Source organism: Chlorocebus sabaeus, chromosome 6, assembly GCF_047675955.1.
Source record: "Chlorocebus sabaeus isolate Y175 chromosome 6, mChlSab1.0.hap1, whole genome shotgun sequence".
In the NCBI taxonomy this organism is placed as follows: domain Eukaryota; kingdom Metazoa; phylum Chordata; class Mammalia; order Primates; family Cercopithecidae; genus Chlorocebus; species Chlorocebus sabaeus.
In genome coordinates this window covers 3,976,255-3,992,541 of record NC_132909.1, presented here as the reverse complement: position 1 = coordinate 3,992,541, position 16,287 = coordinate 3,976,255, and the positions used below count along the sequence as shown (strand labels likewise).

Sequence of the window (16,287 nt, the reverse complement as noted above, 5' to 3'; positions counted from 1 at the left end):
AGGCACGTGCCACCATGACCAACTAATTTTTGCATTTTTAGTAGAGATGGGGCTTCACCATGTTGGTCAGGCTGGTCTTGAACTCCTGACCTCAAGTGATCCACCCACCTTGGCCTCCCAAAGTGCTGGGGCCCCACACCTGGACCTCTCTTGCCTTCTCATGGGAGAATTGTGTAACAGTCCTTGCTAACCTCAACTTCCACCTCAGACGGAGCACTGTATGATTTCCTTCCTCAAATTTGTTCCAGTTCTTGGGCCTCGTTGAGGTCACCACCAACCTCTCGGTTTGGGGGATAGTAAGAGTTTAGTTTTGCAACCACAACTCAGTGACAGAAAAAAGGATTTCAAAGACACAGCAGTGCTTAATTATGCTCCTTTCTCATCTCAAATTTCTTAACTATGCTCCTTTCTCATCTCAAATTTCTTCCCAAATTAGCTAAACCCATGCTTAACCCCTTAAGGTAAATACCTCTCATAACTCTTCACCTGTCCATACAGAATTCAGAGATGGGTATGTGGGACTCTAGCTTGTACCAGAGCTAAAGGCTGTCACTGCCTTTTCTACTGTTCTGCCTCATCCAATTATCTCTGTGGTCCAGTGCAGCTTAATACTACTACTACTACTAAAAGTAATAATCACTGACTCACTTTTAATGATTGGGTCCACCCATCTGTCCTGTTCTGCAATGAATGACTATAGCATCCAAACCTTTTTTTTTTTTTTGAAACAGAGTTTTGCTCTTGTTGCCCAGGCTGGAGTGCAATGGTGAGATCTTGGCTCACTGCAACCTCTGCCTCCCAGATTCAAGCGATTCTCCTCCCTCAGTCTCCTGAGTAGCTGGGATTACAGCCATGCGCAACTATGCCTGTCTAATTTTGTATTTTTAATAGAGACAGGGTTTCTCCATGTTGGTCAGGCTGGTCCCGAACTCCTGACCTCAGATGATCTGCCCACCTTGGCCTCCCAAAGTGCTGGGATTACAGGTGTGAGCCACCATGCCAGGCCGCATCCAAGCCTCTTTTTCAGGAGGAAGAAATACTACAGTAAACAAAATCTCCCATTGTTAATTCAATGTATAAACTCATGAGAAAAGAGCAACAATTTTTTAAGGAGATAAATTAGAAAAAAAAAAAAAAAACATGTGCAGACGGATACATGGACAAAAAATTAAGCTACCTAGAGATCTCAAATGTATGTTAACCTAATACAAGGACTATTAGAGAATATAGGTGAGCAAGAATCACTTAACCTACTTTGTCATGGAAAATGTCTTTGCGGATGTGACAGGTTTGGTAAGAACCAAACAATGAGAAGGTGGTCACTATATAAAGATCCAGAAAAATAATATTATTCAATATAAGATCAGCTGATTGAAGTATTTTGTGAACCAATATGCAGAAAGTTTCCTAGTGTGGACAATAATTATTTAATTATGAGGAAATTTAATAAGTGATGTGAAGTAACATAGATCTGTATTTACAGATGTGCAATAAATTGTTAAGTAAAAATCAATAAAGAAATAAAATGAGAAAAAATCTATCTACAATAAAACCATGAATCTCAAATCATTGGATGGAGAGAAATATATATATGCAGAATACTCTCTGAGAAGAACTAGAATAAGGAGATATGTGGCCGGGTGCAGTGGCTCACACCTGTAATCCCAGCACTTCATGAGGTCGAGGTGGGTGGATCACTTGAGGTCAGGAGTTCGAGACCAGCCTGACCAACATGGTGAAACCCCATCTCTACTAAAAATACAAAATTAGCCGGAAATGGTGGTGCACACCTGTAGTCCCAGCTACTCGAGAGGCTTAGGCAGGAGAATCGCTTGAGCCCGGAAGGTAGAGGTTGCAGTGAGCCGAGATCACGCCATTGTACAGGAAGTTTCAAACCCAGGAAAGATTATCTTTCAAGCACTCAGTGTTGTGGTTTTCCCTGCCAGGGTGACAACCTGATGATTATGGAAATCTAATCAGAAAACTGCTATCTTGCTTTTGTTCCTACCTCCACACAATGAAAACAGTTACTGGTGGAGACAAAATATGTCCAGAGTAGACAGAGGTCACAGAAAAAGTGAATTCTGACATGTTCTTTCCCAGGAAGTTACTGGTACAGAAGTTTAGAACTGAGAGACCTTTTGGAAATAAGGATGGCATTCTGCCTTTGATGTATGGAAGAGTACCATCCCCGATTTAGATAGAGTTTGCTAAAGGCATCTATCTTAGAGTGGCTGAGCCATCTCCACTTCAAGCTATCACTCTCTGTGAATTACCCACCCACTTGCCCTTCAGAATAAGAGCTTACCCACCCACTCACCCTTCAGAATAATAGCTTACCCACCCAGTTGCCCTTCAGAATAAGAGGGACCTTTTAGTCTGCTCTTCCGATTGCGGACCTGATTCCACAGGTGCCTGGGGCATCTTTGCCATCCCTAGGAATCAGCACCATGGACAGGGACAAGGACTAGGGTCCACTCCTCTCTCCACTTCAGCTGGACCTCTCCTCCCTCCCTCCCTCCCTCCCTCCCTCCCTCCCTTCCTTCCTTCCTTCTTTCTTTCTTTTTCTTCCTCTTTCGTTACTTCTCTCTTTTCCTCTCTCCCCTTCCTTCCTTCTTTCCCTTCCTTCCTTTCTCAGTTTCTTTCTTTCTTCTTTCTTTCTCTTTCTTTCCTTCTTTCTTTCTCTTCCTCTTTTGTTATTTCTCTCTTTTTTGCTCTTTCTCCCCTTCCTTCTTTCCCTTCCTTCCTTTCTTTCTTTCCCTTCCTTCCTTTCTTTCTCTTTCTTTTTCTTTTGTTCTTTCTCTCTTTCTTTCTTTTTTTTCTTTCTTTCTTTTTCTCTCTTTCTCCCCTTCCTTCCTTCTTTCCCTTTCTTTCTTTCTTTCTCTCTCTGTCTCCTTCCTTCCTACCTTCCTTCCTTCCTGCCAACTTTTATTTCAGATACAGGGGATACACGTACAAATTTCTTACATGGGAATATTGCTTGATGCTGAGATTTGGAGTACAGATCACATCACCCAGTTAGTGAGCACAGTACCCAAGAAGTAGTTTTCTAACCCTCCTACATCCTCTAGTAGTCCACAGTGTCTATTGTTTCTATCCTTATACTCATCTTTTTCTTTACACATTTCATCTCATATAGCTAATTTTTGTATTTTTAGTAGAGACGGGGTTTCACCATGTTGGCCAGGATGGTCTTGATCTCTTGACGTCATGATCCGCTCTCCTCGGCCTTCCAAAGTGCTGGGAATACAGGCGGGAGCCACCGCTCTCGGCCCAAAAATATTTAACATTGATAAATATATGTTGTCAGGATTTTAACATTTTTTTTCCTGAAGAAATGGTTGAAGCTACCTTAGGACAGAAACTATAGGAGATGAACTCAGAACCCCTTATTGTTCAAAAGAGCAAAGGAGTCACCAAGTACCCTCAGACTCATATGACCAGAAGAAAAAGGGTTCCAATGGAGGATTCTTATTGGCAAAGTGTGGGACATTTATAGCATCAAATAATATTTGTAATGGATAAAAAATGAATAGATACAAACTCTATGTGTTTAATACCGCTATAAGCAAAATAAAACATACAACACTTCACATTTGGGATATGGTAAAGAACCAAATCACTACATTGCAAAGTTGCAAATGGAGGCAAGACCCAAGTGCTCTCTTTTCTCTATGAAGTACTTCACAGGAAACATTCTTTTTCTCTGTAGAATTTTCCACCTAATAATGTCAAAGAGTGGACATACTTGGGTAATCTGTGCATTGCGTGTATAGGCAATAAAGACAAATGGCTACCCCAACCCTGAGGTTGCAGGTCAATGCTAAATATAAAAACAGGTGGATCCAGCTGAAGATACAGCCATAGGGGCAGACTTGCAAAATGGAGAATGCAAGACACAAGCAAATGAGTTACTGTGTCTCAGTTCTGACATTAAGAAAAAAATAATAATAATCAGCAGGGTGCAGTAGCTCATGCCTGTAATCCCAGCACTTTGGGAGGCTGAGGTGGGTGGATCACCTGAGGTCGGGAGTTTGAGACCAACCTGACCAACATGGAGAAACCCCATCTCTACTCCAGCCTGGGCAACAAGAGTGAAACTCCGTCTAAAAACAAACAAACAAACAAAGTCAAAAACCTGTGTTATGCTTTCAAATCCATATTGTTTTCAAAATCTTTAATTTTTACAAGAAACCTACAATTAAATCCCAAGGTAGAAGGAGTGGTATTATTAACATGGTGGAATAGACAAGCCTGGTCCTCAGACCCTCTAAGGGCATCCATTTTGACCCCCATCCATGAACAGAAATATTTCTGCGAGAATTCAGAAGTCCAGTGCAGCATCTTCAGAACCAGATTAAGGGGGGAAGGGGAAAAAAAAGGAGAAATGATTCTTGAAGAGTGTAGGAAGAAACGTTACCGTGTTTGTGCATTGCCCCTCCTCCAAGGTGGCACCGCTCCGTGCCAAGCAAGCTCCCACGGCGTGCACTTCCTACCAGAGGGGTAAGTGGAAGCAGAGTGAGCACACAGCCTCCCAGCCTCAGGGGAAATTGCCCAAGAAGCCCAATCCACCCTGCACCCACCCAGATCACTCAGGAAATTGGTACGGCCGAATAGTCTAGCCATTCCAAAGGAGCTAGCACCAGGGAAAGACGAAAGACATCACAGTAACCAACACAGAGATCTCAAAAACTGCTGCGGAGCCTAATAACTGACTTGCGGGGCCCATCAAGAGACCCGGGCATGAACCATGGGAGATGCCTCACCTGTGGCCCTCACAAGTGGCTAATGTGTCCCCCAGGAATCTGCATATACGCCCAAGATGGCTCACATGAGCCTTCACAGACAGTGAGCACACACCTCTTCAAAGGGCAGTCCCAGATCCCTATAGACAGCACATAGATATCAGCAGCCAGGTAACCAGGTACAGGGAGAAGGCTGGGAAAATATCGCCAGACCAACACAAAATCACAGTTTTCCGGAGCTTATATACCTTCTAAGCTATATGTCTATGTGTTAAGTGTGCATTCACCTAAAGACATAAGTGGTTAACTTCTTTTTTTTTTTTTTTTGAGATGGAGTCTTGCTCTGTCATCCAGGCTGGAGTGCAGTGGCCCGATCTCGGCTCACTGCAAGCTCCGCCTCCTGGGTTCACGCCATTCTCCTGCCTCAGCCTCCCGAGTAGCTGGGACTACAGGTGCCCGCGACCACACCCTGCTATTTTTTTGTATTTTTAGTTGAGATGGTGTTTCACCGTGTTAGCCAGGATGGTCTCGATCTCCTGACCTTGTGATCTGCCCACCTCAGCCTCCCAAAGTGCTGGGATTACAGGCATGAGCCACCATGCCCAGCCATAAGTGGCTAACTTATTTTAATTTATAACTAAGATCTGAGTCCTGAAGACCTTCCTCTGAAGCCTCAGTAAATTTACTTAATCTAAATGGGTCCAGGTGCTGGGGTGATTCCCTCTGCTTACCAGGAGGGGCCACGGTGGAGAAGTGACCCGGATCCTCTCTCCTACCTGTCACTGCCAGGGGCAGGGGGTTACTTCATTTTTACCAGACATTCCAGCTGTGATACACACAGGTGCACCACCCTGCAGTGTGTGAGCTCTTGTAAGCTATGCAGAGAGGCGCCTTGTTGCTGAAGTCCTGCAGGGCCTGTGTATCTGAGAATTGAGAGACCTTCACTTTATATAGATGGCAGGTGCCAGCCTGCTGAGGCCTCTGACAACAGATGGTTGTAGGAAGCTCCGTGATGATCAAGGAACCTGGGTCAGCCCAGGTGGAGGATCTGTGGAGGGTTTCTGGGAAGGAATTGGAGCTGAAGTTCCTAGGGGGTGCTCTACTCCCTCAATTTCCCCGGCTGTCACTCCAAGTCACTACCCAGCCTAGTCCTCATAACACCAGGTTCTCTGTGCACCCAGGCCCCCTGCAAAACTACTCTCACGGCTCCATTGGGTTGAACCAGGAAGTCTGGGGAGGATGCACCTGCTTGTGCTTGTCCCATGGATCTTAACACAGCTCTGGAGGAGGGACCCCTATGAGAGCTCATCCTGACCCACACATAGAAGCTGCTCCAGGCCCGTTCTGGGCCCCTGAGAGCTGGCATCACAGATGGAGCTGAGCACATTCTCTCCTTCCTCAGGGACTCAAGCCCCTGAGCCTCTGGGGTCTCCCAAGGGGCCATCAGCTGGAAGTGGGAAGGGAACTCTGTTGCAGGAAAGGTGAGTTCCCAAATCGGGGCTTAACCTGGGAGGGTTCTTGGCTTCACCTAGGATTCACAGGTAAACCAATAGTGTGAAACAGGAATCTTTTTTTGAATAATGCTGATCCTTGCAGAGAAGGGCTAACTCACAGTCAGTGTGCCCAAATTCTACAACATTTGAGCTCTTGGCAACTGTATTTATACTCACGTAAACCTACCTTATATTATATGCAAATTAAGGAGCAAGTCAATGCAGATTGAGGGGAGAGTTATTTAGAACTTTCTAGGAAATGGGCAGTAGCTTCTGAGTCATTGCAATGAAAAGAGGTGGTAACTTTTGGGTCTTTGCCATGGCATTTGTAAACTGTCATGGTACTGGTGGGAATGTCTTATGCCAGTGAGCCATGAGGACAGCTAGGGATCTCTTTTGTCACCTTTTGCTGGTTCCTGATGGTTTCTTCATTTCATCATGTCTGGATCAGATCCTGTTTTGGTTGGCAGGGTGACCAGAAAACAAGTACTTGCTGGTCTTTCTACCTCAACTCCATTCCTCCTCTCTCCCCAAAGCTCCCAGAGACAGAGAAGGGCAATGAGGATCAAGATCTGGTACTACCTTCCATTGGCCCTCAAAGGTACAAATTATAAAGACCACAAAGCCCAGCAGGGCAGAGGGACACACAGGTGTCACAAGCCCTAAGCGCTGTGTCACAGGGCATGGGTTCCTCATAAAGGGCTTCTTAGGAAGGGGAACAGCCTCCCCTGAAGGAAGAGGCAGAGGAGACAGCAGGCTCCAGGGATCTTTCAGACAAGATCTGAGTCTCACCTGACTCCCCACATTCTGCCTGACCAGCCTGCCTCCACCTCGTGCCAAACCCACACCCAAGGAGTGACCTTGTCCCAGAACATGCAGCTGGAGAAGGCAGGAGAGAAGCCAGCTCAACTGCAACTGCAGGGTTAACTCTGCATTTCATCCAGGCTGTGTAACATGGGCCAAGTAACTTCCTTTTCCTGAGTTTCCACGAATGAAAAATATCTTCCTTCCTGCCGTCTGCCTGACGGTGCAATGTATTGAGCAATGACCGTGTGTCAGGAAGGTACTAGGATGTGAAGATCTATTGGTGTGATGGATACTTTTATGTCAACTTGATTGATTCACAGGGTGCCCAGGTATTTGGTGAAACACTATTCTGGGTGTGTCTTTGAGGGCATTTCTGGGTAAGAATCGAATCAGTGGGCTGAGTAAAGAAGTTTGTCGGGCTGGGCACTGTGGCTCATGCCTGTAATCCCAGCACTTTGGGAGGCCGAGAGGGGCGGATCACGAGGTCAGGAGATCGAGACCATCCTGGCCAACATGGTGAAACCCTGTCACTACTAAAAATACAAAAATTAGCCGGGCATGGTGGCAGGCGCCTGTAGCTCCAGCTACCCGGAAGGCTAAGCCAGGAGAATGGCGTGAATCCGGAAGGCAGAGCTTGCAGTGAGCCAAATTGGTACCACCTCACTCCAGCCTGGGCGACAGAGCAAGGCTCCATCTCAAAAAAAAAAAAAAAAAAAAAAAGAGTGAAGAGGCTTGAAGGCTACAGACAGGAGGTTAGGATGCCCTTCTGGATTTATCTTTCCCTGGTGGGGATCTGACCTTCTCCCATGGATTTAGTTACTGGGTCAGGTGTGGAACTCTGAACTGAAGAGATGGAGGCTCAGTAAAGCACACAGGGAGTGTGGTAATGAGAAATGAAGAGGACTGGCTGACATGCCGTGGACCACAGTACACAGGCGTGCGGAGATGTGGACCCAACGCTGCCATGTGGGATGTAGCCTCATGTCTCGGGCTGGGAAGAGAGGGGAATCCAACCAAGGGAAGTCAACATTAATAGAAAGGAAAGGTATCATACTTTTATGGTCCTCTACAGATCACCCCAGACCAGTGTCCCTGCACTCAAACATCCATTCCTCCCTCTAGAAATTGCCAGAGGCTGAGGCAGGAGAATCACTTGAACCCGAGAGGCGGAGGTTGCAGTGAGCCCAGATTGCACCACTGTACTCCAGCCTGGCGACAGAGCGAGACTCCGTCTCAAAAAAAAAAAAAAAAGAAAAGAAAAGAAAAAGAAAAACAAACAAAAAATAAATTGCCAGCAGACAGTCCAGACAGCATAGGCCTCAGATTGTCTTCCAGAACCTCCTGGGACTTTCAGATTCTCTTCCGAGGCTCCAGCACCCAATGGTGCATTGTCCTCTCTTCTGTTCATCTCCCAGCTGCATCCTGGGGGCTTCTCTGGCTGTGCCAATCCTGAAATATCAGAATCCCAAGGACCACCAGGATCAAGCCGGCCACGCCCATGCGGATGAGATTCTCCACAGTGTAATCCTGGGGGTGTGAGGCTGGGGATGGTGGACAAAGACGTCACAGAGGTCAGGGCAGATCAGTATCACCCAGGACCCCTAGATGACCCCCAGGGCACCCACATCATCTTAACAGGACCTGACCCTCTGTGCCAGTTCCATAACTGAGAGCATCTCCTCACTCACCAGTCCCAGAGTCAGACTTGTTTTGTGACGGACTGAGGTTATCAGCTGCTCCTGAAAATCAAAACAGGGGAAGGGGAAGGAGAAGTTCTTGAAGAGACCTGAGCCCAGCCTCTCCCCTGGGCTCTGCATTCTCCTAGTTCCCTATGCCTCTCAATATGACTTTTATGGAGTTCCTCGATAAGCCCTCCCTCTGCTGCAACAGGGTTCCCTCCAGTCTCCTCACTGAATTATTTCACCTTTCCTTTGTTTTTGCTCCTGAGTCATTTGGGAAAGAGTTTTCCGGCACCGTGAAAGATCAGGATCTGCAAGGAAAGTGGTCCCCGGTACAGAGGTCACTGAGCCCTGGGTGCTGTCGGTGCAGCCTGGGACACGGGAGCACATGAGCCAATTCCCCCGGAGATGAGAGTTTCACGGATCCACCAGCTGAGGACTCAGGCTCCGTGCATGAGGGGTGGGTCCTCAGGGGCTTCTGAATGTCAGAAACACAAACAGCTGCCTCCCCTTCACGCCACCTCAACCACCTCACCTGGTGTTTCATCGTACAATAAGTCTCTAGTTAGCTGATTATTCATGTAGTCAGTCATATATATATGTATGTATATAAATGTGTGTGGGTGTATGTGTGTGTGTGTGTGTATATATGATGTTATCAGAGGCCATAAAACAATTTCTGCTTTTAGGGCTAGGCATGGTGGCTCATGCCTGTAATTCCAGCACTTTGGGAGGAGGGCAGATCACGAGGTCAGGAGTTCGAGACCAGCCTGGCCAACGTGGTGAAACCCTGTCTCTACTAAAGATACAAAAAATTAGTTGGGCGTGGTGGTACATGCTTATAATCCCAGCTACTCGGGCGTCTGAAACAGGAGAATCGCTTGAAACTGGGAGGCGGAGGTTGCAGTGAGCCGAGGTCGTGCCACTGCACTCCAGCTTGGGCGACAGGGCAAGATTCCGTCTCAAACAAACAAACAAAAAACAATTTCTGCTTTTATAAAGTGCAAATCTGCGTGAGGAGACCAATAACAAACATGTAAAAGCCCGCGATGTGAAATACATTAAGCATGTAGATATACATATAAAAAATATATGCAGATATACCTACACTTATATTCAGATGTAACTTATATAACCATACATAAATATGTATATATGTTAAACTTTAGATATTTATTTAAGATGCAATTACATGCATATTAATACTTGAAGGGACAAAAATTGATATGCAGTTTAGAAATAAAAAATAAATTTTCAATTTTCTTATAGTTAATATAAATTTTATCAGTAAATTTGGGGAGATCAGTTGAAAGATAATGGAAAGGGAAAATATAGCAAGCTAATATGAAATTAAATGAATATACTCAAACTAAAAGCTTTCTCATGTGTATATCTCACTTAGAAATATAAATGAATCGGCCGGGCGCGGTGGCTCAAGCCTGTAATCCCAGCACTTTGGGAGGCCGAGATGGGCGGATCACGAGGTCAGGAGATCGAGACCATCCTGGCTAACACGGTGAAACCCCATCTCTACTAAAAACACAAAAAACTAGCCGGGCGAAGTGGCGGGCGCCTGTAGTCCCCGCTACTCGGGAGGCTGAGGCAGGAGAATGGCGTAAACCCGGGAGGCGAAGCTTGCAGTGAGCTGAGATCCGGCCACTGCACTCCAGCCCGGGCGACAGAGCAAGACTCCGTCTCAAAAAAAAAAAAAAAAAAAAAAAAGAAATATAAATGAATCAGGCTGGGCATGGTGGCTCACACCTGTAATCCCAGCACTTTGGGAGGCCAAGGCGGGTGGATCACATGGTCAGGAGATCGAGACCATCCTGGCTAACACGGTGAAACCCTGTCTCTACTGAAAATACAAAAACTAGCCAGGCATGGTGGCGGGCGCCTGTAGTCCCAGCTACTTGGGAGGCTGAGGTAGGAGAATGGGGTGAACCCAGGAGGCAGAACTTGCAATGAGCTGAGATTGCACCACGGCACTCCAGCCTGGGTGACAGAGCAAGACTCCATCTCAAAAAAAAAAAAAGAAAAAGAAATATAAATGAATCAAATATTTCACTTAAAAATAATTAAAGTAGTTGAAGAATTCTTTAGACTAAATGTACACATTCTTATGAACAGAACTTCAAAACACTTATTAACTTCATTCATAAACTTCAATTTTATATATTAATAATAGAAATACTTGCCGTTAACAACTAATTTTATAAAGCAAATGTAAATATTGAATGACACCCCACGACAATGGGAGTGGAATTACTGGTTTTTAAATCATAAATCCACATATCTTAAAGAGACAAATTTAAATATTCAAATATTGCTTTAAAAGATTCAGAAGAAGAGAGAGAAAATAGACAAGCATGCCCAGCAAATGCAGAGTAGCAGTGAACCGCAGACAAGATGTGCCGTGAATAAGCTCCTAACTTACTGCTGGGAGCAGGTGCACGGCCCCTCCTTCGTCTCAGGGGTGCCCTGAGCAAAGAGGCCTCCGGTTGAAGACAGGAGGGGCCATGAGAGCGGCACCCACAGCTGGGGTGCTTCTCTCTAAAGGAGCAGGCCTGGGGTGGGTTCCACTCATCACAGTCAGACCCCACTGAGGCCGGAGCAGCGTCCTTCCCCTTTCCTGAGTGGGCCCAGGGACCCCGCAGGTGTGGGTGAGGGGCTCCATCCTCAGGATCTCATGGAAACGACAAGTGAGAGCTGCCAAGGGAGCGTCCATCTGTCCTCTCTCCAACTTGCCTGCCTCTCTTCCTCCTCCACCAGCCCCAGCATCTTCCCCATATTCCAAGTCAGGCCTGGACCCCAAATCCTGCTCACCAGGTCTGTTCTCCTTCCTCTACTCATCACTCATCCTGCAGGATAGCGTGGGGGCCTGGGAGTCTTGTAGAGCTGCACGGTTTTTAGTAGAAAATCTGAAACACTTTGTGTGATGTGTGAGAGAGGGGAGATTCTAAACAGTGGGGTTTTTTGTAAATCTTTCTTTCTCATAATTTTGTGGCTTCATCTCACGAATCTCAGACCCCAGGACGGATGGATACGATTACACGTACCTGCAGCTGCCCCTCTTGGCTTTCTAACCCTTGCGAGGTGTCGCTATTGGCAAGAGCAGACCAGGTCTTAGAGTTACTGATAGGAGCTGCTTTTCTAGGTCTGGGATGAGCCACATCTCAGATGCCCCAGAAGGTCAGAAATGAGGGGGTTTTGGGGGTCACTTCCAAGCCCAGGGGGAAGTCATCCTGGGAGAGCCCAGCCCGGGGCTGCTGGTCAGGGTGCTGGAGGAGGTCATGTCTGTCCTCCGTGTATAGTGAACCTGTCATAGCCAACATCAGAGTGACACTGGAGGGTCAGGTTCTCTCCAGGGACCACAACAGGGCCCTACGGGGTCCGGAGGGAGGGTTTTCTAGACACACCTGCAGGGGAAAGGAGCCGGGAGTGCAGGGGCTGGTTCCTTCTGTAAACCTCCGTCTAGAGTCTTCCTTGCTCTATTTTTCTTTTTCTTTTCCTTTTTTTTTTTGAGATGGAGTCAGACTGGAGTGCAGTGGCACGATCTCGGCTCACTGCAACCTCCGCCTCCCGGGTTCATGCCGTTCTCCTGCCTCAGCCTCCCGAGTGGCTGGGACTACAGGCGCCCGCCACCACGCCCGGCTAATTCTTTGTGTTTTTAGTAGAGACGGGGTTTCACCGTGTTAGCCAGGATGGTCTCGATCTCCTGACCTCGTGATCTGCCCGCCTCAGCCTCCGAAAGTGCTGGGATTACAGGCGTGAGCCACCGTGCCCGGCCTTTTTTTTTTTTTTTTTGAGATGGAATCTCGCTCTGTTACCCGGGTTGGAGTGCAATGACACAATCTTGACTGACTGCAACCTCTGCCTCCCAGATTCAAGCAATTCTCCTGCCTCAGCCCCCCAAATAGCTGGGATTACAGGTGTGTACCACCACACCCAGCTATTTTTATATTTTTAGTAGAGATAGGGTTTCGCCGTGTTGGCCAGGCAGTTCTTGAACTCCTGACATCAGGTGATCCGCCCGCCTCAGCCTCCCAAAGTGCTGGGATTACAGGCGTGAGCCACCGCGCCCAGCCTTTGCTCTGTTTTTCTCACTCTGAATTTGTATCCCTAGGATTTCTGTGTTCTCCTTCCCCTTTTTTTCTTTCTTAGCAGGGGCTGCCCTGCAGGTAAGACTCTCTACAACCTGTCTGGCTCCCCTAAATTGTACTAGAGAAGGCTGTGGCTTCCTCACCTGAGACCGGAATCTGCAGGAGGTCACTGGGTTCTGACCACACCTGCAGGATATGCCTGCGAGAGCCATAGTATCTGAGCATCCACCTGTGGCTGGGGGTCACGGGGCCCACAGGGAACAGGGCCTGGAACTGCCCACTAGGAGACAGCTGTGAGTTCGAGGTCCAGGAGAGATTGTGATCTCCTTCCTCAGTCAGAATGAACCTGTCGAATCTCAGCCGTGAGCCACACAGGAGAGTCACGTTCCCTCCTGAGGCCACCACAGGGCTGGGCAGGGCTGAGAGGGTGGGTTTGCTGTAGGCTCCTAGGAGAGAAGGAGGCACCGTGTTTAATGGGCTCCCACCTCCCGCATCATCCCCAGGGCTGGGCTGTGAGAGGGAGACGCCCCTGAGAGCCGACCCCCTTCCTGAGGGCAGAGCCTGGGGCTGGGACCCCTGAGTGTCCTCTCACCTGTCACCACCAGCTCCAGGGGGTCACTGTGCTCTGACCAGCCTGCAGGGCTGAGATAGTAACAGCGAAATCTCCCTGCATGGTGCTCTGTCATGAATGGGATGGAGAATCTGGCCTTGTTCCTGGGCTCCAGTGGGTTCTGTGTGTTCCAGGGCTCTGGGATTCCCTCTTTATCCAGACGGTACTCCTGGGCCTCCAGGGTCCCCCGACACCAGATGGTCACGGGGCTCCCCCGGATGATCACAGAGCCTGGCTCAGCCCAGAGGGCGGGTTTGTGGAGGGGCCCTGGAAGGAAATCAGAGGCTGGATCCCAAGATGTCCCCACACTCAGATCCCAGCTCCCAGCCCCAGGACCCTTCAGATGTCACCATCAGTCACCCAGAACTGCTGTCTCCTCTCCCAGCTGCCCATGGGTGGCCCTTTGTCCCCAGTGAGGAGGAGGGACCTAGGACAGCTGGGGACAGACTCACCTGCCTGCACGTGGGTCCTGGGGCCCAGACTCAGACCTGGAAGAGAGTTCCCTATGAGGGATTTGCCCCTAAACCTGAGCAGACCCTCCCCGCCCTGGGAACATGCTAACACCCTGGAGCTTCCTGATAGACAAGGCCCTGGTTATGGAGTGGGGTCCCTCCCAGACTAGGGTGCCCCTTCCCTGCTTCCAATCTCACCGAGGCAGAGCAGAGCCACGAGGGCAGGGGTCACAGCGTCTCCTCCCACTGGCTGCAGCTGTGCAGATGGATGAACCCTCGGTGCTGGCAGGACAGACACACACACAGGGTGTGGCTGCTCGGAGGCTGGGTCCTTCTTGTCATGGGATTGTCTCATCCTCAGCCCACAGGAAGGGGAACTGCCCTCCCCCGGAGCCTGGCTCTCATTTCCCCAGGGCTGAGGTGGGGGCGGGCACCAGGCTCTCTGCAGACATTTCAGAGAGAAATGGGGTCTCCCCGTCCCTGGGCCACTGTCTGCCTGATTTATCTTTATCTCACTGAGGGCCGGGACACAGCAGCAAATAGACCCAGTGACTTCCTCAGTCAGCCCCTTTCAGGCGAGGACGACCATGGGCTCCTCTTCCCTCTCAGAGCCTCCCCATGGGGTCTCCCTCCCTCTTTCAGCCCGTCCATCGGCTCAGCGTCGCGGGGTCCTTACCATGGCAGTCGTCTCTCCAGCCCTGGAGATGCTTCAGGGAAGATGCAGGTCCATGCTGCAGGCAGACCCAGGTCAGCAGAAACGCACCTGACACCGGGCTGTGCAGCCCAGGCTGAGCTGTGAGTGGCAATGAGCACAGAAGAGAAATGGCAGGGAAATAGGGGAAGAAATCATGACCCTTTAGTGGCCCTGGAGTGTTTCTTTTCTAACCAATAGTACTCTTTTTCTTTTACTTCTCTTAATTTTTTTTTTGTTTTCTTGCAACAGAGTCTACTTCCACCCCACCTCCAGGAACAAACCTCTGAATCATTTCTGCCTCCACTGTGCCTTTTGTTTCTTTGGGTTTCCCTCTACACCTCAATCCAAGTTCAACATTTTCAGAGTAATTACTTAGGCTTTGTTTTGAAATTTTTATTCTTATGTATCTATTTATTTTTTAATTTTTGTGGGTACATTACTTAGGTTTGGGCTCTGGTTTGCGGAGAGGTGACACCTCTCTCAACAATTTCTTTCTTTCTTTTTTTTTTTTTTTTTTCTGAGATGGAATCTTGACCTATCACCCAGGCTGGAGTGCAGTGGCGCAATCTTGGCACACTGCAAGCTCCACCTCCCGGGTTCACGCCATTCTCCTGCCTCAGCTTCCCGAGCAGCTGGGACTACAGGCACCACCACCACGCCTGGCTAAATTTTTTGTATTTTTATTAGAGACGGGGTTTCACCGTGTTAGCCAGGATGGTCTTGATCTCCTGACCTTGTGATCCGCCCTCCTCAGCCTCCCAAAGTGCTAGGATTACAGGCATGAGCCACTGCACCCAGCCAGTGGGGAATTGATTTCTATGTAATTCCTGATTATTATCTATGGCCTGCGTGATCTTGGGCAGTACTACCTCGTCTCTGAGCCTCAGTTTCCCTGTGTGGAGCCTGTTGTCATGAACCTCACTCATCACAGCAGATGTGAGAGCCAGCGGCGCTTGGCTCATGGCAGAGACTCAATCACAGTTAATTTCTAGACTAGATTAAGACATGAGGGGTGGGGACATGAGAGGACTCTGGTTTCAGTCTCTATGATTATGTCATAGAGATGCAAAAAAGCATTTGGTAAAATCCTGCATCTCTTCAGGATAAAAATTCTCAACAAACAAGGCATAGAAGGACATACCTCAAAATACTAAAGACCATAGGCGACGAAATCACAGCCAATATAGCAAACAGGGAAAAGCAGAAAGCATTCCCCCTAAGAACTGGAGTAAGACAAAGATGTCCGCTCTCACCACTCTGACTCAACATAGTGCTGGAGGTCCTCGCCGGAGCAATCAGGCAAGACAAAGAAATAAAACTTATCCCCAGTGTATGTTTTTGTCAGTTTTGTCAAAGATCAGCTGGCTGTAGATATGTGCCTTCATTTTTGGGTCCTTTATTCTGTTTCATTGGTTTATATGTCTTTTTTTTTTGAGTTGGAGTCTCACTCTGTTACCCAGGCTGGAGTGCAGTGGTGCGATCTCAGCTCACTGCAACCTCTGACGTCTGGGTTCAAGCAATTCTCCTGCCTCAGCCTCCTGAGTAGCTGGGATTACAGGCACCCATCACCACGCCCGGCTCTTTTTGTATTTTTAGCAGAGACGGGGTTTCACCATGTTGGTCAAGCTGGTCTTGAACTTCTGACCTCATGATTCATCCACCTCAGCCTCCCAAAGTGCTGAGATTACAGGCGTGAGCCACTGCGCT

The 16,287-nt window shown here is 48.2% G+C and overlaps 1 protein-coding gene across 2 annotated transcripts; it reads right to left on the bottom strand.

Annotated features, from left to right (window-relative positions):
• Positions 1 to 7,761: 7,761 nt before the first annotated feature.
• Positions 7,762 to 14,661, bottom strand: LILRA5 (leukocyte immunoglobulin like receptor A5). Of its 2 annotated transcripts, XM_073015981.1 has the most exons (7): positions 14,563 to 14,661; positions 14,085 to 14,328; positions 13,887 to 13,922; positions 13,417 to 13,701; positions 12,968 to 13,270; positions 8,734 to 8,784; positions 7,762 to 8,586 (listed from the first exon to the last, which is right to left on the bottom strand). In XM_073015981.1, the coding sequence occupies exons 1-7, from the start codon at positions 14,563 to 14,565 to the stop codon at positions 8,450 to 8,452; spliced, it is 1,059 nt and encodes a 352-aa protein (XP_072872082.1). In that variant the 5' UTR covers positions 14,566 to 14,661; the 3' UTR covers positions 7,762 to 8,449. The 2 variants fall into 2 exon arrangements, with proteins under 2 accessions (XP_072872082.1, XP_072872083.1); XM_073015982.1 differs by lacking the exon at positions 13,887 to 13,922.
• Between the last annotated feature and the right edge of the window lie 1,626 nt (positions 14,662 to 16,287).